The sequence below is a fragment of the Mustela nivalis genome (genome assembly GCF_964662115.1).
Source record: "Mustela nivalis genome assembly, chromosome: 16".
NCBI lineage: Eukaryota > Metazoa > Chordata > Mammalia > Carnivora > Mustelidae > Mustela > Mustela nivalis.
Window position 1 is genome coordinate 26977452 of NC_139035.1, and position 20762 is coordinate 26998213.

The following is a 20762-nucleotide window of genomic DNA, read 5'->3' on the forward strand; positions in this document are numbered from 1 at the left end:
CGCCAGGGAACGTAAGGGCACTCAGGAGTTACCAATGAAGACAATGAGCAGAAATCCCTGGCTATACAAAATTGATGTTCTAGAAGGACCGACCCAGAACAGCATGTCCTCCGTGTCCTGAACACCTCACTCCTCAACAACCTATCCCCAGCCCACAGCCTTGGGAAATCCCTATGCTTTTTCACACGTGCCCCTGCTAACCCAGGGATTCTCGACCTTTGTCAACACTGGGTACCTACTAAGTACCAACTCCAGAGAGTTCATTTTAGAAGGTCTCAGCTATGTGCTGGCATCTCTGCCGAAAAAGAAACAAATATGCAAAACTCAGCAGGTGATTCTGATGTATATCAAAGGTTGAGAATCCTCATGTTCAGCCTCCTCAGCCCCTTTCTGCATTTAAAATACATTTCCCGAACCCAATATTTATTCTTGTTATAGTTTATCTTGCCGACTTCATTCATAATTTAGTCTTTCACTTAACATGCTGATTTTCCTTTCTGGCTTATCATTTACAAACCTAATAAGTAAGTCAGCTGAGAGAAGCGGCCATCAAGGTCACAGATAAAACTCCCTCACAGAACAAAGGTGAGGCGTGCCCCAAGAACCCTGCTCACATGCAGAGCTGTATCCGTTTGAGTAAAGACACACAAAACAGCTTCTTACTCCCAGAAATTCAAGCAGTTTTGTTTCCTCCCATCCCACTCTAGTTCTCCTGGCTCAGGATTCCCCAGCAGAGAAGTTACAACTTTTTCACGTTGACTAGAATTACCTTCCTCGAGCACAATGGCGGTGTCTTACTTGTGTGCAAGTTCCATCACTAGAGGCAATGCATATCTTGTTTAATAAATCAGCTGTCACTGATTGAGCATATACTAAATGCAAGGTGCTTTCCACATATCACTTTATCAAACCTCATAGTAATAATTCAAGGCATTATCAGATGCCCCATGTACTAGTTTGGAAAATTAATAATAGTGATAAGTTTTAGGCACTAACTGTCTACCAGGCTCAGAAAGGTTAGATGACTAGCCCAAGGTCACTGGGCTAGTAAATGAAGTCACTTACACATTCTATACACATTCCTCAAATGCCTAGTTGAAGCTGGGAATTCAATTTAAATCAGTTATAAATTAAAGTGTGTTCCCCTCCCTACCCCGCAAATAAATAAATAAATAAATAATAAAAAAATCTGTCAAAATGTGACCTTATTTGGAAATAAGTTCTTTCTAGAGATGAGCAGTTTAAAATATGGTCATTAGGGACACCTGGGTGGCTCAGTGGGTTAAGCCTCTGCCTTCAGCTCAGGTCATGATCTCAGGGTCCTGGGATTGATTCCTGCATCAGGCTGTCTGCTCAGCGGGGAGCCTGCTTTCCCCACTTCTCTCTCTCTGCCTGCCTCTCTACTTGTGATCTCTGTCTGTCCAAAAAAAAGAAAGAAAGAAAGAAAGAAAGAAACCTGCTTTTAAAAAGGGGGGTGGTGCCTGGGTGGCTCAGTGGGTTAAATCCTCTGCCTTTGGCTCAGGTCATGATCCCAGGGTCCTGGGATCGAGCCCCACATTGGGCTCTCTGCTCAGCAGGGAGCCTGCTTCCTCCTCTCTCTCTGCCTGCTTCTCTGCCTACTTGTGATCTCTGTCAAATAAATAAATAAAATCTTAAAAAATAATAATAATAAAATGAGGTCATTAGAGTAAGTCTAATCCAATATGCCAGGTGTCCTGTAAGAAGAGGGAGTTCAGACACAGAGCCAGATGCATACACACAGGGAAGACGATATGAGGACGCATGGGGAGAAGCCAGCCATGTGGCAGGAACACTGCATCTATAGGGCAAGGAAGGCCAAGGACTGCCAACAAACAGCAGAAGCTAGAAGAGGAGAGGAATGATTTTCCCCTAAAACTGTCAGACCACATGCCGCTGCAGACACCTCGATTTCAGACCTCCAGCTTCCACAACTGGGAGACAATAAATTTCTATTGTTTTAAACCACCCAGTTTTTGCTCCTTTGCTACAGCAGCCCTAGGATACCAATAGAGCTGACCCCTGAACAATGCAGGAATTAAGTCCCTCAATTCTTCTGCTCAGTCCAAAAGCCACCTGTAACTTCTGACTCGCTAAAAATGTGACTCATAACCAAACACTGACCAGAAGCCTCACCGACAATATTCGAGTGACACATATCTTGTATGTTAGATGTGCCGTAGACTGTATTCTTACAATAATACCTCCTTTTTCTTAGTTTTCTCAGGATTTCTAGACTACTTGGTTTGTCTGGGGGTTTTTCCCAATTGTCACAAATCTCAAAAAAATTTCCCATATATTTATTGAAAACAATCTGCACACAAGTGGGGACCCGGCCGTTCCAATCCATGTTGTTTAAGGATCAACTGTATAAGCAATGAACAGAATAAAGACTCCCTCCTATGGGATTTACATTTTCCTGAAGGAGATGGACGATAAACAAGCGGTGATGGTATTAGGAAGCCCAATAAGGCAAGATATAGGAATAGAAATGTTGAACAAAAGATATCTATGAGTTTAGATAAGGAGGTCAGGAAAGAGCTGGCTTGCTGGGAAGGGAACGTCTGAACAGAGACTGAGATGAAGTGAGGCAGTGGGCTAGGAACCTCATTCTAGGCAAAAGGAGCAGCAGGTGCAAAGGCCCTACTCCACACATAAAGGGAACAGCAAGAGGTCAGAACATCTGGACAGAGTCAGTGATGGGGCTGAGTGGCTGCAGGGCAGGCCTGGAAGGTGAGGGCTGAGTGGACTGTGGACAGCCTTCAAAGACTGTGGCTTTTGCATTGAATGAGATAAGAAACTTCTGGGGGTTCACACAAAAGAATGGCATGATCTGACCTGCATTATCAAAGGATCCCTCTGGCTGCCGGATAGAGTAGGGGTCTAGTGGGTTGACAGTAGAAGTCACCTGGGAGGCCACCCCAACAGCAGGAGAAAACAGGAATGTGGACCAATGTGTCAGAGATGAAAGCCATGAGAAAGTTTGGATCGGAGAGATTTCAAACATACACTTGTCAGAATCTGCTGACGTTACTGATGTGGGACACAAATCCATCCTTCCATCATTCCACGTTATTTTGAGGCCTGAGCGATTTGCAGACGGGGCTGACCCTTTACAGAGATGGAGGGCTTGCGGCGGGGGGGGGGGGGGGGTGTTGAAGAAGAAGGTGAGGAGAATGGGACCAAGAATTTGCAACTGGACGCCTAAAGTGCCAATATGTGAACCGTTCCTCTCTGTGGACGACTGCGGAAGCGGAAGGCATCTCCACTTTCTATGTCCCATGCAGCACTACCACCAGCCTTTTCTTACAGAAATAAGAACAATCCATAAATAAAATCAAGTGTGATCTGAAAGGTTCCTGCAATCCGAATCCAGCTGCAGCCGGGGACCGAAGCTCACAGTGACAGCTGGAACAGGGAAATAGTCTTACACTCAGGCTTTGGGGAGAGCCACTGGGCAGAGCAGGCGGTGCCGCAAACAACAGGGCCACATCGCAGGCCTCTGGAGGTTCAAGCAAGCTCTCAGAGGATGCTCGGGGGACAGGGTGCACGAGAGAGAGAACTCCTTTCCCACCCTGTTCCCCTTTCTATGCAAAGCATGATTCCGCACAGGACAGGGAGAGAATGAAGAGAGCCTCCAAAGGTAACATGTGAATCTGGGAAACCAGAGCTGACTTGGGAACGGGGACATTTAGAATGGGAAGTGAGGACGGGGACAAAGAGGACAAGAACACCCTATATCCTGCCTCTTAAAGTCCCTGGTCCTCATAGTCTCCAAAAGGACCTGTAGCTGTACACCCCCATGGTCCCAGGAGTGCCCCCACTAGCCCTCCCTGGCCCAGAGCAGTGCTCAGTACCATAGCTGCGGGACCCACAGCACAGACCTCTGCCTTGCGAGGTCAGGGACCTGTGTGTGCGGCCCTCTCAAGAGCCACTGTACCCAAGTGAGCATAACCAGCCCTGATACACCCTGTTCCCTCAATAGTCCCAGAGCACTCGAGGAATGGAGGGCCAGGAAAGGCATCTTGGCGATGAAGAATAAGAGGGATAAGAATAAGAATCCTCCCATGCCAGGGTTCCAGAGACCCAGCCCAGAGAGGACATCCATGACCTTGACTTCTTCAAGGTCATAAAGCCAGTTAGAGTCCCGGCCAGCCTGGAACTCAGGACCCTGTCCTTTCTTTCAATCTCTTAACAGGGACACCCTGAGCCAGAAGGAGAGTCCTCATGGAACTGTTCCCTAAGGATGGGAACCAGACACTGAGATGCAGAAGCCAGAGGACAGCCTCAGTGATGGGACCCTGATGGTGGGCCACATGGCGGGAAGAAGCCAGCTGAGCGGGCCAAATCCTTCCCGTCTGCCAAGAAGGGATGTGGGATCAGAAACAGTTTTTCCATGGAACAAAGCCTCCCAGTAGCTGCAGACAGACGGCTGAATCACAGATGAGTCACAGCAGAAACCTCGATGAGGAGACAGGCTCTCCTTCCCAGGTCTCAACTTCCTTCCCACCTGCTGGACCCTAGGCTGCCCTGATGAGACCTTTGTCAGGGCCATGGAAGGTCAGAAATGCATAAGACAAGACTTGGGAGGTAGACCTTTACACGGCATGTGTTAGAATAAAGGGCATCCCCTGTTCAGAAGATCTAATTGACAAAACTGAGCGGACAGAGGAGACTAATGGAGAGCTCTAGGCACACCGGGAAAGTCTAGTCCCCTTTTTAATGAGATTTGCCACTAGGCTGGGGAGGGCACGGCTGTCCTCAGTCTGTGCTGGAACACCAGCCTCGCATGTCCCTGCTTTAGCCCATGGCCACAGGCCTTCAGAATAGCTTTCTCCATTCCCAGTGGCTACTTCTGAATCACCCAGTTGGCATAGTGGAAAATGGCACAGCCAGGATCTAAAATCTACAGGGATACGGGCTTGGGGGCAAAGACAGGGGATAGGGCTTTATGCCCCTATTTTGAAAGTGAGTTTCTGGAAAGTGAGGCCTTCCTTTGGACTGCAGTAGCCATGTGTCCCATCACCTTGCTTTCTCAGCCTCTTCCCCCATTGCTTTCACTGTGGCAATAAAATTATCCTGAAGGCCTTATTGGTAGAGAATGTGTTCAGAGATCAACCTCTCTTCCTGCTCTCCTCTAGCTTTGCTTCTGGAAAGCTTGTGATCTGACCTCAAGCAAACACATTCAAATGCTATTCACTGGTTCACCCTGACTCTCCTAAACTTTGTGGGCTTCCACTTTTCCCATGTAAAATGGGAATAATAATGTGTGGAATGCTATTGTAAGGACCAAAGATAATGTGTATGGAGCCCTGAGCACCTAGAAAACAGCGGGTACTCAATTGATGAAGATCATGGTTGTTTTTTCAGCCACTGGGAGCACGTGGGTGACTGTGTATGAGGCAGGAACTCTGGATGTTGACAGGTTCATCTTGCAATATAAAGGAGCTGAAGAGGGAAAGTTTTAGGGCCTGGACCACTTCAAATGCAGCAGTGTGTCTAGAAGGTGGTAAAAAGTGGAAAAGATCCAGAGGGAGGCAAAATTGCTATTTCACAGCACCGTCAAAAGAAACGTTCTACGAAAATTGTTTACACGTGAGTATGCAAGGATGTTCCGCTGTGCATGGGAGCTGGTGGGATTCTAACAAAGCAAGCAGTCCTTTGTTCCGGACTCACCACAGAAAAGCATGAATCGTGGAAGTTAAGAAAGCACTAACAATAATGTAAAAAAAAAAAAGGAGGGACTTTAAGCTCGTTTAGTCCAACCTCTCCTTTTACAGATGGAGAAACTGAGGACAAAGGGGTAGCATCACCTCTTAGTTGCCTTCCCTTCCTGTCGTTGGAGGTGGGATGGCTGGGAGTGTCTGGAGATGAAGTTCAAGGTCATTCCCCTGAAGACAATGGGCTGGTTGATGCTTGCTACTCTGAAGCTGACCTGTTTCGGAAGCCTTGCCTTTCCAGAAGATGCTTCCGTGCCCTCTGAGGGCCTTAACAGGGTGAGGATTTTCAATTGACCCCTTCCCTTTTGAGGATTAGTTCCCTGAGTGACTTGTTCAATGGAAAATAACTGAACTGTGTCCTTTCTTTCCTGCACATGGTTATGCTGTTCTTAGATTATGGTGTCTTGGGACGCCTGGGTGGCTCAGTTGGTTAAGCAGCTGCCTTCGGCTCAGGTCATGATCCCAGCGTCCTGGGATGGAGTCCCGCATCGGGCTCCTTGCTTGGCGGGGAGCCTGCTTCTCCCTCTGCCTCTGTCTGCCTGTACTCGCTCGCTCTCTCTCTCTCTCTCTCTCTCTGATAAATAAATAAAATCTTTAAAAAAAAAAAAAGATTATGGTGTCTTTTTCCATCTCGGGCAATGCAAAATATTTGGAGAAAAGAGAGATTCTTTTTTTTTTTCCCCCGTTAAAGGAATGAACAGTCTAGCCAGGTTTGAAAGTGTTTCCTGACCTCAGAAATGCTTGTGTCTTTTTTTTTTTATGTTCATTGGACACATGACACAAATTTATTTGCTATCCAATAAAATATCCCATCCTGCTTCGAGAATGTAATTGACAATAAAAACACTCCTTGAGTGCTCACATTCTAGTTGGGATAACATACTTGAAAGGTTAACTAGCAATTCAAGGCCATGTGTGATTAAATGCTCTAAAAACTCAGAGGCAAAAACAGTTGCTATTTAATGTGGTCCCACATGGCTTCAGTGGAGAGGCTAAGGTTGGAGCTGAGCCTGGAAGGATGAGTGATCTTATTGCTATGAGCCCCTGAAAGGCGAGGACCAGGACTTTTCATCTTTGGAAGAATCTAGAGGGACCATGTCTCTAGTGCCTAGCAGGACTCTGCAATTTATTTTTGTTGAATTAATTGATAGCTTGAATTAACTGAATTCCCGACTGAATTAATGGATAGCTAGAGGTAACTGTGGAGGGTTTCCTAGGCTGGTGGAACAGGAAGGAACCCATAATGCAGACATGAGCCTTCTGTGTTAAGAAACCCCAGCAACAGGGACACGTGGGTGGCTCAGTTGGTTAAACATCCGACTCTTGATCTCAGCTCAGGTCTTGATCTCAGGGTTGTGAGTTCAAACCCTGTGTTGGGCTTCATGCTGGGTATGGAGTCTACTTTAATAAAAAAAAAAAAAAGGAAAAGAAAAGAAAAGAAACTCCAAGAAAAGTCCAACAGCAAGAAGGTTTTCCACTGGAAAAAGGAGGAGTAAAGAGAACAACAGCCCAGATGATCACAACCACTGAGGCCAAGATACAGGGGTTCCTCACTGTCCTAAATCAACGAGAAATCGAAGACATTTTTCTAGTTAGGAGGTAAACAGTAGGAGAATTAGCCAGAAACAATGGGTGAAAAGGTAAAAGTAGAAGGCACTTTAGTTTTGTGATCACTGAAGTGGATATCCTAGGTTCAAATCCCAGCTCTGTCATTCCTTGGCTAGGCGATCCTGAGTTTAACTTCCCAGGTGTTGTTGTTTTTTAATATGTGACTTAGAAATAATAGTAGGACCTACCACACAGTTACGGAAAGAACTAAATGGGCTCCATTATGAGAAGTCTTTCATTCGCATAATGCCTGATGCCTAGGACATTCTCAGTGAATTCACAGCTAGCAAGGAAGCCCTTGCCATTTTCCAGCCCACTCGAAGTCTTCACCCGTCCACTGCTCAGGCAGGCTGCACAGTCTGTATTGTCTCATTCCTAAACGAAGTTACAGCTTAGCTTTCACAACTGTCTGGCTGACTCTAGCTTTCACACTACAGATACGCGATCTGTTAGGCAACCCGAAATAGCGAATTCCATTCCTGCACCGTCTCACCACCCTGGCCAGCTCCTGACAAGAGGGAATCGAAAAGAACTAAAATGCGTTTCAAGAAAGTCTCAAAATTATTGGTCGGCTTCGAGGACTAGCCTCCCCTGGGTGGCATTCTCGTCTAGCTCACCAGTTCCCTCCCACCTTGGGGTGGCAAGAGCTTCGCATTGCAGGAGACACACCATTCCACACGGACTCAAGCATTGGCTCAAAACTCAGAGCTACGTGGATTTTGGTGGCATATATGACTACAGAGATTTCGAATTCTTTTCCGACTCAGAAATGACAAATCTATCATCAAATGTTACTGATTTATAACGTCTGTCACTATTGATGTTTTCGCAATCCACAGATGTTAAATATACCACTGCTCCCACGTGAGAGTCTTTAAAATCTTCTGACTTTTTAAACCAGAGTGTTTGCATGTGATCATCAGGAAAAAAAAAAAAAAAACCACAGGAATAAAGAGAAAAAAAATTACAGATCACCTGTATTAGGTAATAGGGATCTGTGTGCCTTGGTCCAAGATACTGAGTAAAAATATTCCAGGGGTAAAAGCTAATAAAACAAGCAGAAAGGTGTCAGAAATGGTCTTTCCCCTTGACTCCAAGATCCTGGGGGAGATTTTCAATGGTAAGACACATTTCAAATAGGAAAAGTTCCCTTCCCCTCCCCAGCCCCACAAAACCGAAGTCAGTACATACAAATCCCAGTGTTCTTATCCAGAGAGGAGTCAGCCAAAAAAAATATCAGAAAGAGAACTTGAGAAGTGGGCACAGTGCTTCTACATTGCTTCTACCTGTCCTGCCGTTCAGGAGAATCGGCTTGCCCTCCAGTTCTCCTTTCATGGGAACAACGGTGATCTTGTATTCTGTCCCGGGCTGCAGACCTGCCAACAAGTAGCTTGGTGAGTTTGGGCCCCCAGACCCTTGCCCCTAACCTGCTCTCCCCAAGGAGTTCCCTCGTGGGAGGAGGGGTGCTTCTCACGCCAAGAGGAATCTAAGGCAGAGAAAGAGTGCTGGGGCCAGGAGTATGAGGCACCATCAAGGCGCTTCAGGGGGTGCGGGGGGCCAGAGTAGATGAGGTGAACATAAGGGAACTCCTTTGTTGGGCCGCCAAGCACTGCTTTCCCAATTTTATTTACAGCCCAACTGGCTTTCTGCCCCCCAACAATCCTTCTCCCTCAAAAGTTTCTTTCTGCCTCATTGTAATAATTAGCCTAATCGTATCCCATGATTTTCTTCTCTGCATTGCCTTTTCTTGTCTGTTTCTCTGTCGCCGTGGTTGGAATTACTGCTCTAGGTGGCCCAGACAGAGCAGTATGTGGGAGGCACGCACGCTGCTCTCCGCTCTGCAGACACTGGGAAGCCCAAGATGTCCTTTCAAGATGGAGGGCACAGAGCGGACAGCAGAGGAGGACGAAACCGTGGAGCTAGTAAGCTCAGGGCCCCCTCCCTTGCATGGGCTACCTCCAAGGGTAGCTCTTTAGGTATTCATGATAGTGTATTATATTCCTTAAAGAGAGCCCTGAAAATTCTCCAAGCTTTGGGAGTCACAAAATGTGAGCCAGCCCTGCAGGGCCCTGTTTCGCTAGCGGCCATCGGATTTTCAGCTCTCAGTAGATTGACTTGGTCAAATGGGACAAGGATCTCCCCACCCAGGCCGCCCAGCATCACTCTTCCATGCACCATGCCAAATAAACCAGTCTCTCTTTCTCTCTCTCTCTCTCTCTCTCTCTCTCTCTCTCACACACACACACACACACACACACACACAGAGTTCTTTCAAAAGGAATGTCTACATCGACATATCCACCCTGAGACACAGACACGGTTTTTAAGAGGACATTGGGCTGTCCTCTGTCAGCCAGCTGCTCTGAGATTCCAGAGTCAGCTCTGGGATGCTAGAGCCCATTCTGCAGGTCAACCAACTGGGCACTTGTCTGGGAGTTTCCAGAGTCAAGAGTTCAAGGGATTCCTAGGACCCCAGGACCTTCTGTGCCCACTGTCCCCACCTCAGCGTCCATGGCAAACATCCCAACATTCCCAGTGTTGGCTCTTACCGGTGATGTCATAGCGACTCTTGGGGTCACTGCTCTTGGGCACAGTGACCTCGGCCACCTCCTGCCCTGTGAGGGGGCCGTATTGCAGCTTGTAGTAGTCCACCTCAGTTGGGGGGTTCTCCCACTCCACATCAAGCGAGTTCTCTGTCTCATCCGTCACCCACGCAGTGCCAAGAGCAGCAAGATCTAGGTCAGGTGTTAGAGAAGGTGGGAGAAAGCAGTGAAGGGAAGAGCTCAGGCATGTCTGGAGCTGTCATTGGCCTAGTAAGGTCAGTGGCCTTTCCAGACACACTGAGAACATGCTTCACCCCAGCACACATATCCTTAACAGGCGTCTTAAAACTACCAAAATAGCAAATAAATTGTTGGCTCTCACATTATCCACGGAGGACAGACTATCTTCTGAGAAAGCCTCCTACCTCCCACCCCATCCCATCAGATGCCATGCTGACCTCCCTGTCAAAGCTGCCATGGGCCAAGCCCTGGACCGCACGTCTCTAGCCAGCCATGCAAACTTCCAGACCCAGGGGTCAGGCCACTCTGAATGAAACACACCCTTTAGCTGCAGCACCGTGCCCTCAAAGACAATCCCAGGAGAAGCTCAGCTTCTCCCATGTAAAGTATGGGAATGCTTTTGAAATTATCTCGAGTATAATACTGATAATACAACCAGTCTCTTCCTCCATCTCCCAAATTACAGCCCCTTCTTTGCCTCTCACATTCACCTGTAAAGACTAATATAAGGGGTGGGGGGAGGGCGGCACCTGGGTGGCTCAGTGGGTTAAAGCCTCTGCCTTCGGCTCAGGTCATGATCCCACAGTCTTGGGACTGAACCCCATATCAGGCTCTCTGCTCAGCGGGGAGCCTGCTTCCTCCTCTCCCTCTTCCTACATCTCTGCCTACTTGTGATTTCTGTCTGTTAAATAAATTTAAAATAAAAAAGACTAACATGAGGGAAAACTGTAAAATAGGTGAATTTTAGCTTGGTCCTCCTGAGTATCTTCGCTGTGCCTTCTACCAGAGTTTAGACCTGGTGACCTCAGCTGCCCAACCTGTCCAGCCTGCAGAGGAGAGTTATTGGAGTTACTGTACTTATTTATTCATAGTCAAGTATTAATGGCTAAATGTTTACCCTGCCACTTGTAAAAAAAAAAAAATGAAATTATAATGATTCATGCAAAGGAATGGATCACTGATGTGGTTCCAAGAGAAGAACTTTTGGGCAGTGGCTGGGGAGGGGACTGGGTCTTTGAGAGCGGTGGGTTCCAATGGCCGTATCCAATGGCCATATTCAACAGCCATATCCAATGGATGTCACCTGACATGAAGTTTGAAGCCCCTAAGCTCTCAGCCTTGCCCCTTCCTTGCTCACGTACCCATTTTCACTGCCCTGGTGGTGCTCCCTTGTCAAGGACATGGGACAGAGAATTTGTCAAGGACATGGGACACAGAATTTGTGCATCAGGCAGGGGGTGAACTTGGTGCTCTTGAGGTCCCTTGGGTCTGAATGTTTCTGATTCACTCTGCTATGAACAAGAATCTCACAGAGCCTTTTCTCTGAAGAATTTCCTCCAACCTACTGGCTTCCATCTCCCAGCCTCCAGCTTCTTCCTTCAAAGATAGAAATTCCTTAAAGGAACAGGTCAAGAGGTCAGTAATAAAAGTGACTCAAGGATCACAGAAGGGACCTATACAGCTCACAAACGAAAAAGCAGAGACTTAATGAAAATATTCAAGATTATTATGGAGATAGGTGCCTTTCAGACTGGGGTTTCCCTGAGGAGGAAGCAGAAAGGGTTTAACATGGATCAGATTAGAAAGAAAGACAAGCTTCACAGCTGCAAGAGTTCACAAGTCCCTAGTGTAGAAGCCAAGAGGGGTTACTAAGACTTTCAGAACAGCTGTCTCTGCTCTTCATTGGGAGCTGGCCTGGTTCTCCCAGGTTAGCTTGGGTGCACTCCCACTGAGCATAAATGATTTCACAGAACATCAGCATCAGAAAGGCCACTGTGTGGTCATGATAGCTGAAGACAAAAGAAAGCCATTCCGTAATCATGGCTGAATACAGGCAAAAGCAGGAACACTGTCCAAACCACAAAAAAAACCAACATTCTCTCCCCTGACTAATACGAGTGACTACCCTTCTTCTCTGATGATGGTTTTAGCCTCCCTGTAGTTGGCTTTTTCTAGAAAAGGTTCACTAAGTTACCAGTCATGGAGTTTACTCCCCTTGACGAAGGCATGCAAGCCAAAGCAAACCCCTACTGCCTTCAACTTCCCCCCAATCACCCAACACAAGCCCCAATCCTTTTCTAGTCCTTTCTAATGCCCTTCTTGAGACATACAAGACCCTGTGGTGTGTTGTCCCACACCAACAGTCAATAAACCCAACCTGCTTGACTCCAGGGGTGTCCCAAGGGGCCTCTGGCCGGAGGGGGTCGACAAAGGCAATCACAGATTATACCCCCAGGATGACAGGTCCTTCACGGCCCTTTCCAACATGGAGCCATCCCTATCCCCACCACCGAACAGGATAGGCAGCTTGATGCTTCTGCAGAGAAAACGATGGGCCCAAAAGCCCAACCACCTGGGTCTCCCAGAACTTTCCCCGGGAGTTTAGTGAAAGGTAGAGGCAGCTGATTTTTATCAGCATCTAAAACAGTGGCTGGTACAAAGTAGATGTTCAGTAAAATAAGGTGAGTGAATGAAGGGATCAGAATCACTCAGATTAACTGGGTTTCTCCAAATTCCTGAAGATCTAAGCTGCTTTAAGAACTTTCATGAGAAAACAAGAATCTCTAAACAGTAAGCTATGAGGCTTGTCTTTACAAACACTTTGGTAGTATTTGGTGGTGCACTGGAGACTCTGTCCCGCCAAATCCATCTTCTGTCCTCCTGTGTATCCCAGATGATGACTGCTATGAATTGGGTTGGTCAATCCCCTTGCCCTCTGGCTTCTTGTTACGTTCAACCAGTGAGTTACCAGGAGCTCAGAAGGCAGGATAGAGAGTTCCTGATCTCCTTCCCTCCCTTCTGGTAAGGCCATGAGAGATGGCCTGCATCCCTACCCAAATGGCTTCCTCAGACAGCCCTCTCCTATAGCTCTTTTTGGGTCTCACTACCAATTTCCATCCCTACTCCTTCAGATTGGGGTGGACCCCCACTGATGCTAGATCTAGAGTGTTCTACCAGCCAAATCCTATCCATCCATGCCTCTTCCCTAAACTGTCTTCAATTACTATTTTCCCTCTCTCTTTCCTGCTAAGATGACTCTGATACAGGTGGCTTCAGTAAACCTTCACCCATCCCAACTCCAGTTTGCTGAATGGCCTTAAAGCCTCCTTGGCTCAGGGGCAGAGAAGACTGCTTGGGACTGCTTGGGCCCCAGGCCAGCAGGCTCTATCCCTGCCTTGGCAGAACTGAGAGAAGGGAGCCAAGAAAAGCTGAGAGATTTTTCTCCAGAAAGCAGGACTGCAGCAGGCATGTTTTTCAACCCCAAACGAGGGCAATGTTCTGAGTATTAGGTATTTGTGGGGACGATGGGAGAAATATTTAAAATGGGGCCTTCCCTGGGAAACCTGAGGCATCCCTCACCTGTCATGGCAAGCAGATGCTGTGGGCTGCTGGAAACTTCTTTCTTCACGTTGCGCAGGGTAACTATGTACTTGGTTCCAGGCTGCAAACCAGTGATCTCGTAGGTGTGCTGCTCCTTGGGCACTTGGATCTGCTTCCCAGAGAGCTCCTGCCCCAGAGGGTAGTAGCTGAGGAGGTAGTGGTCCACCTCGCTGGAGGGCTCCCAGCTCACCAGCAGGGAATCCTCCGTGCTCCTGAGCAGCTGCAGGCCCTGGGGAGCCACCACTGTATGCAGAACACCAGAGATGTGGGGAGGGGAGGAAACAGGGGCGAAAAGGCACAACCAATGTCACCGAGCACCCACTATATACTTAACTCTGGTGGCAGGTACGAATCTGGACCACCCACCACACCCTTGCCCCCCCCCTCCAACCCGTCTTGCCAGAAGCTAAGTGGTTGGGAGTTGACGCCCACTCAATCAGCCCTAGACGCGCGCGCGCGCGCGCGCGCGCGCGCACTCACACACACACACACCACCATCAGGTCACAAAAGAAGGATGGTTCTCAGACCAGTAGCACCAACAGCCGCTGGAACCGGTTATTAATGCAGATCCTCGGGCCCCACCCCAGGCCCCCTGCATTGGAATCTCCGGCCAACCCAGCAATCCGTGTTTTACAAGCCCCCTACCCCCACCCCGGGGCTTCCGAGGTGGACCAGAGGCCACTTCCCTGCGCGGCCCGGGTGTCCCGACGGCTAAAGGCGGGGACAGGAGAGAGTCGGGCCTCGCGGTCGGCTCACCCTGGGCGCAGTCGAGGCCTCTGAAGCCCTCCTCGCAGTAACACTCGCCCGTGTCGCAGAAGCCGTGGCCGCTGCAGTCGCCGGGGCAGCGGCGCTCGCTGCAGTCCTCGGCTGTGAAGTCGTCATGGCACTGGCAGACCCCGCGCACGCACGCGCCGTGGCCGCTGCAGTCGTCCGGGCAGGCGGGGTAGGCGCAGTCGGCGCCCGCATAGGGCGGCTCGCACTCGCAGCGGCCGGCGGCGCAGTGCCCGTGACCGCTGCACGCCCCGGGGCAGGCGGGCCGCTCGCACGCCGCGCCCTCCCAGCCCTGCTCGCAGCGGCAGGTGCAGGTGTCCGGCGAGAAGGTTCCGTGGCCGCTGCAGTCGTGGCTCCCACCTGTGGGCGAGAGGAGAGCAGGCTGGGGGTTAGGGCGGCCAAGTGCGCCGAGGGCCGAGGCCCTCTCGCCACCTCCTTCCTAGGAGGCCAGGGCCTGGGATTAAGACAGGGGTCTGCCCTTTTTAACCTGGGCCAGACTCCAACCTGCGGCAGCTACAGACGTGTTCTTTCACTCCCCAAACGCCACGTGAAGTCCCATCCCTTTCCCTTCTCATCCAAGTGCTCAGGTGAGTTCTGGTTCTCTCTGCTCTAAATGGAGGTAAGTATTGAGGACCTAACCGTGAAGGCGCGAGCACTGCTCCAGCCTGGGCATCAGCGGGCCCGCTTGTGCTGAGGGGCAGGCTTCCGGGGGGACAGGCAGGAGAGATCCAGGATGCCTGGGAGCAGGCTGGACCTTAGCAAGGCTGGCTCCTTGGAAAATTAGCCCACACTGAAGCCTGGAAAAGTGGGCTGCAGAAGCTCCCCCAATAGGCCATTCACACTCTGGGCCTGAGGAGTGGAAAAAGGGATTCCCCCAGGCTCCCCTCTCTAGGCACAGGCAGCAAGAGGCAGTTGGAGGCCCTGGCCGGTCAGCAGCCCAGCTCCTGCTTCTCAGAACACCCTCTTTCCGTCCTAGACATTTTTGTCAGGGAGTTTCCGCCACTGCCGTGCATGCTGTATCACTGTGGTGGTGGCCCTGGGACCCAGGTGTCTGTCTGGTATATAGATGTTCTCAACCATGGCTTTTCCCCCAGCATAGAAAGGGATGTCAACATACCACCCGTTATGATTTGGATCTGCTTTGCTAAATATCTACTACGGGCCAGGAAACTTCTGTACAGTGTCTGCAGTTCTGAGAACTGGACTAGGTGATAGAATTATCCTAATTGGACAGTTTTGAAAACTTCAGGACTTTACTCAGAGTTACGCCACTAAATAGTGACAAGACTGGATTTGTACCAGGTCCCGTCTAGCTCCAGAGCCGACCAGCTTTCCTCTCTTTCCCACTGCTCCCCCTTCCTGTGGATACTGGACCCACAAAGGGCACCTATAAGCCTAAACCCAGGAGTCCAGACTCACTTTAAGAGTTGCTGGTCCCTGCCTACTGAGGCTTACGGATACTGCCTGGGGCTAGTTGGAAAGACAAGACAACCCCCCCCACACCCTGCCCGCCTGCCAGACTCACAGAGAGCACCTGGCACATAACAGGTGCCCAGTGAGGGTTTGTTGAATGAATACCAGGTGGCGAGCTCACCAGCAGCGCCTTGGCAGCAGTGTTGGACATTGCACTTCGCCCTCATCTCCGCCATCTCCTCCTCCAACTTCATCACCCGGGCCAGGAGGTCTCGTACGCTGCCTGCCAGCTCACAGTCCTTCTGTGGCGTCTGCAGGCGGATGTTGTGCCTGAAGATGATGTTCTGTTCCTCAGCCTCCCCTGGGGCCAGGAGTGAGGCCCCATCATCGCTGAGGGGCTGAGGGTCAGTCTCCACCTGGACCAGTGCAGACTTGGGCACGTCAATCTTGTAGGTATGGCTGACGGTGACCTGTTGCTCCTTGTCGCTGCAGCCGTGAGGTTCGAGAGTGGCTGGGGCTGATGCCACCAAAAGCACAGAGCCAACGAGGAGCCCCAGGGGGAAGCAGAATGTCCCCTGGAGACCCATCCTCCGAGAGACAGGGAGCAGACCCTCTAGGAGACCTGTACCCAGGAAAGATGTAAAAGACAAGCCATGGGGATTTGCTGATGGAATCTGGACTTTTGAATGACTTCTAGGAGACCACAAGGCTGAGAAGCCAGCAGGCATATTTCATCCTGTAGGTCCTGAGGCTCCAAACCAAACTTTTTGTCCTTTCTCACACATTGTCCATTCCCGCCTCCTGACTTTGCTTACACCGCTCAGTACCGGGAGACCCGCCTCTTCACTCTAATTCTATACTCATCTGATTAATAATAACAAGGATAGCAACTGTCTCCTATAAAGGGCCTACTGTGACCAGCTGCCCCCAACCCTAATCTATACCACACTCCTAGTATTACCCGCCCCGTCAACACCACCTACAGAACACCTGCACTTAGAAAGAATGCTGTGTACCAATTCAATCCTCACAACAATCCTTCGTGGAGTATATTATTTGTACTCCATTTTACAGATGTAAAATCTGAGACTTGGTCAGCCTAAAATGACTTGCCCACAGGCAAGCAGCCAAGAGCGGCAGAATTTCCATGCAGGCAGTCCAGCTCCAGCGTCCATGCTCATCATCCCATGTCACACGTGAGAAAACCATGGCTCAAGGGATGGAGCTCGTGGGCCCAGGTTCCACATCCAGGAAGGGAAGAGCCTGTACTCAGATGCTGGGCCAGGGTTCTCACCACCTCTGCCTTCAAGCCAGTAAAAGACCAGAATTTCCAACGCAAATGCCTTCTCCATGAAGCCTTCTCTCCTGCCACCGCCCCCCCCCCATCTCACTCCCAGTGGAAACTAGCTCTCCTTATGCTGAGCATTCTGAGAAATGTGTCGGTTCCTCTGGGGGCCTCCTGATGGTTTACTGTGTTATAGTTACTCTTGTACACAGTTTGTCTCCCCGTGAGGCTGTCAGCCTCCTAAGGAAAGGACCCAAGGCCAATTCCTTGGAGCCCTCCCAAAGCAGGAGCACAGAATCACACAAGCCAAGGGGCTCAGTCACCCTCAAAGCCATCCATGCCCAGCTGGCCCGCTTTGTCAGTCAGTCCAGGTCACGGGGGCAGGAACAGGCTGCTGGGTTTCACCTCTAGTCTGGCCCCAGGAAGTGTGAGCCTTCAGCTCCATCCGTGTGTAACAGGATGCCTCCCCAGCCCTTCTCCAGAATGACACATCCTTCACCACTATCAGACCAAGGCCAAGAAGACCCCAGGAGACCAAGCCAGGGCCTTGGCCTCGCATTTACTGAGGGGCACGCATTCACCAGAACACCTCTTAGCTGGGCTGTTGTGGCACAGCCCTCAGCTAGAAAGTGAGCCGCAGGGCATCTGTGACCAACTCAAGACTCTCAAGTATTGGTACAGACACTGACAACATGGGGGACCTGGATGGAAGATAGAGGCTTTCCTATTGGGAGGGACCCCCTCTTCACAAGAGGGTGCTCTTCCGATACCCAAAGTAATCAGGCAGCTCTGGAATCCGCTTGGGACTTTTGTCAGAGGAGAAGGAGGTTGGGGAGGGCCAGTAGAGTGAGTTGGAAGGCAGGTATAGGGTAGAAATAACCATATTTCACCATTGCTGTCCTCCGAAGTTCATCCCCATGATAACACAGTCACACATAGAGCTCTGTTCCTTCCCCAAGGCAGGGACTGAGAGTCAGGGGTGTGAAGCAGTGTGCCCTTGATTATGCAGCGAAAGTACAAGGCTGCAAACTCGGTCTACACAGTGTCCACTAACTGAGCCCTTAACCACCCCCCCAAGACTTCCATCTCCTCCAATAGCCGCACATGCTAATCTCAAAGGCAAACTCTTAGTATGGAGTTTTCCCTCCCAAATCCCCTTCCTAGGCAGCAGTGGAGCCAGAAAGCAGGCTCGGACTTCTCTGCCCACTCCTGCCATCCCGACCCCACCCCCACCCTATGGCTCCATCTCTTCTGAGACGCAAATGGAGTACAGATGGCTTTTTGAAGAAGTTCTGCACGAATGCAAAATAGCCACAGACTCCTGCCCTAAACCGCAGCAAGGCTGTGCGCAGCCCAGTCTCCCAGTGTTTGTTTTTGGAATTCTGGAATATGAGAAACCCCAGAAGCCCTCGCAGGAGCCTTCAGTGTCGCCGGCCCTTCTGCCGCCTGTCGCTTGTAACAAGATGTCTTTGCTAATTGCAGCCTCTTGGATTCCCCGAGTTGAGCTTAGATTTCCCTGGGCAGGGTGATTGCTCAAAAGAGGAAGGGAAGGAGGGATCCTCAACCTAGCACTTTTGTCAAGTGTAATGAGCGAGAGGAGAAGCCTGCTGGCTTTCCTTCCAACACGTGGCAGGAGACTCGCCTGGGGTAGGAGCATAGGGATGGGATGACCTCACCAGCGCTGTCCCTATGCAGATGTCTGACCAGAGACAGAGCTCCATCAGAGTGGGGGTGGTGGGGGTGGACAGGGCAGCAAATGTCATCCAGGGAAATGCAGGATAACTTTCCGAATGAACATGTTTTCGGGGTGAGGAATCACTTAGTAAACGCTGTAGGAATGTGTGAGACAAAGGGTGTTTACAGCCACGGAAAGTGCCTATGGGAATCCACAGGAAACCAGGTGTCCCCAGAATCAGACTCATTGACTCCCATCTTGTCTTTAATTCTGACTGTCAGAGGGATGGTAGGGAACATGGGGAGGTGGGGGGTAGAGGCATATTAAAACTCAGAACAAAGACGGCCTTGGCATTGGTTTTCCAGAAGGGCTCTCTGAAGTATGTGCTGCCAATGGCCAGCTGGATGGCTGGTCCTCCTGGTTCTGCCCTGGGAGACACACACGTCCGGTGCTCTATTCATTCTCCCTTGGTGGCCACACCCACCCCTGCGGCTCCAATTTCTGGCCACACGCCGATGGCTCCAGATTCTGTATGTATGTTCCTCACCCAGACATCCCTGTCATCCCAGGCATGGCCATGGTCATGAATATGTCCATCCCTTCTGTGTCTCTGGTCTCATTACACAATCCTAGCCAAGGTCATATTTTGGGTACTAAGTAATAATAGCACCTAGGTTTTTCACGTATGTATTTATTAGATGAGGTGGACTGTGCTGGGCACTTTATAAATGTTATTCTCACTCAAAATCCTGGGAGTCCCTTGATATCATTCATTGTTACAGGTATTCAGAGAGGTTAAGTACCTTGCCCAAGGTCACACAGCTAGTAAGCAGCAGAGCTGACATCAAATACCAGATCTGTCCATTCTCCTTATCAGTGTTCTTCATCTCTCTGCTGTATGTACTGCCCCAGATTTAAAAAAAAAAAAAAACAAAACAGTGAGAAGATCACTCCATGTGAAAAAGAAACCAACGTCCTCTTGCATATCATATTAAGAGAGGGGTCTTCGGAAAATAAAAGAAACTCAAGGCTTACTGGATGCTCAATTCAAAATTAATTGCTCTGTAACTAAACCCTGTACCTGCACTTCCTCTGAGCAGTGCCAAGGATGATCTCCTAGAAAGATAATTAGTTTTTCCCCCAATAAAATGGTTAAATCCTGCTCGCTTCTTATAAGATGTGGAGAAGTGTCTTCCTAAGAGACACAAAGCAGACCAGGACTTGTGTCTGTAGGGAGAGATGTCAACTAAGGCTGGGCCAGAGGAGAAGAATGGACCCCGGGTCCCAGATAGCCGTGTCCTATCCTAGGACATCACCTCATTTTCCACAAAGAAAGATGCACACCCTGGTCAGAAGTAAAAAACACTACGTACAGCAAAGAGAGTGGCAGCCAATTTCTAGCCACCATGACAGACCTTTCTACTTAAGTTTGGTTCCCTTATTACCTCATCCAGCCTTTCTTTGGTTCCCTTATTACCTCATCCTGCCTTTACAGTTAACCACAAGCAAATGAGAGCACTGATTTGGGTTTTAGAAAAATTGTATCATCTATTTCCAGTAGAGTTAAAAAGATATTTTTTAATATTCTGCCCTCAAATGACAGGGTGGACATTACTGAACTATGAAGGAAAGTGGGGCAGATGTTGGCTTGGGAAGCCCTGATATCACACATGTCACCTGGAAAACTTGTCACTCCTTCCCCAAACTCTCTTGGGCATATTCTGCCAGTGACCCCCAGCACAGGCCCTGCATGACCCCAAGGTCTTTTGACCCAAGTACTTGGCCCAGGAGAGAACGTGTACCTGGCTCACCTCATCCCGGGCTGGACAACTCAACCTACTGATATCGCCTCTGGATCTCTTTCTCTTGTAGTAACGCAAGTACGGGAGATGCACAAGCCCCTTGTCTTTGAACTAAGTCAAACCTAGGAACTAGGACAAACCAAATACATAGGAACACTTTTATTTCTGGTCCCTGCAACACTGCAACACTGAACTCTCCACCCAGGCATACCATACAGAATAGGAGACACCAAGTGTGGATGTGAATGAAAAACTGGCTTTGTGTGATAAGGCTTAATACGGGAGCATTCCAGGCTCCTGGGTGG

General features: G+C 49.5%; 1 protein-coding gene across 2 annotated transcripts in view; it reads right to left on the minus strand.

Annotated features, from left to right (window-relative positions):
* The window catches only part of TNN (tenascin N), a 51672-nt gene extending 35360 nt beyond the window's left edge, over positions 1-16312 (minus strand). Inside the window, exons 1-5 of one of the 2 annotated variants that reach the window (XM_082704385.1) lie at positions 15877-16312; positions 14268-14642; positions 13490-13753; positions 9896-10081; positions 8633-8722 (exon numbers count right to left, since the gene is read on the minus strand). In XM_082704385.1, coding sequence (XP_082560511.1) covers positions 8633-8722; positions 9896-10081; positions 13490-13753; positions 14268-14642; positions 15877-16282 — 1321 coding nt within the window. In that variant the 5' untranslated portion in view covers positions 16283-16312. The remainder of the gene's footprint in view (positions 1-8632; positions 8723-9895; positions 10082-13489; positions 13754-14267; positions 14643-15876) is intronic. The other variant, XM_082704384.1, reaches the window with a different exon arrangement.
* Positions 16313-20762: the final 4450 nt, after the last annotated feature.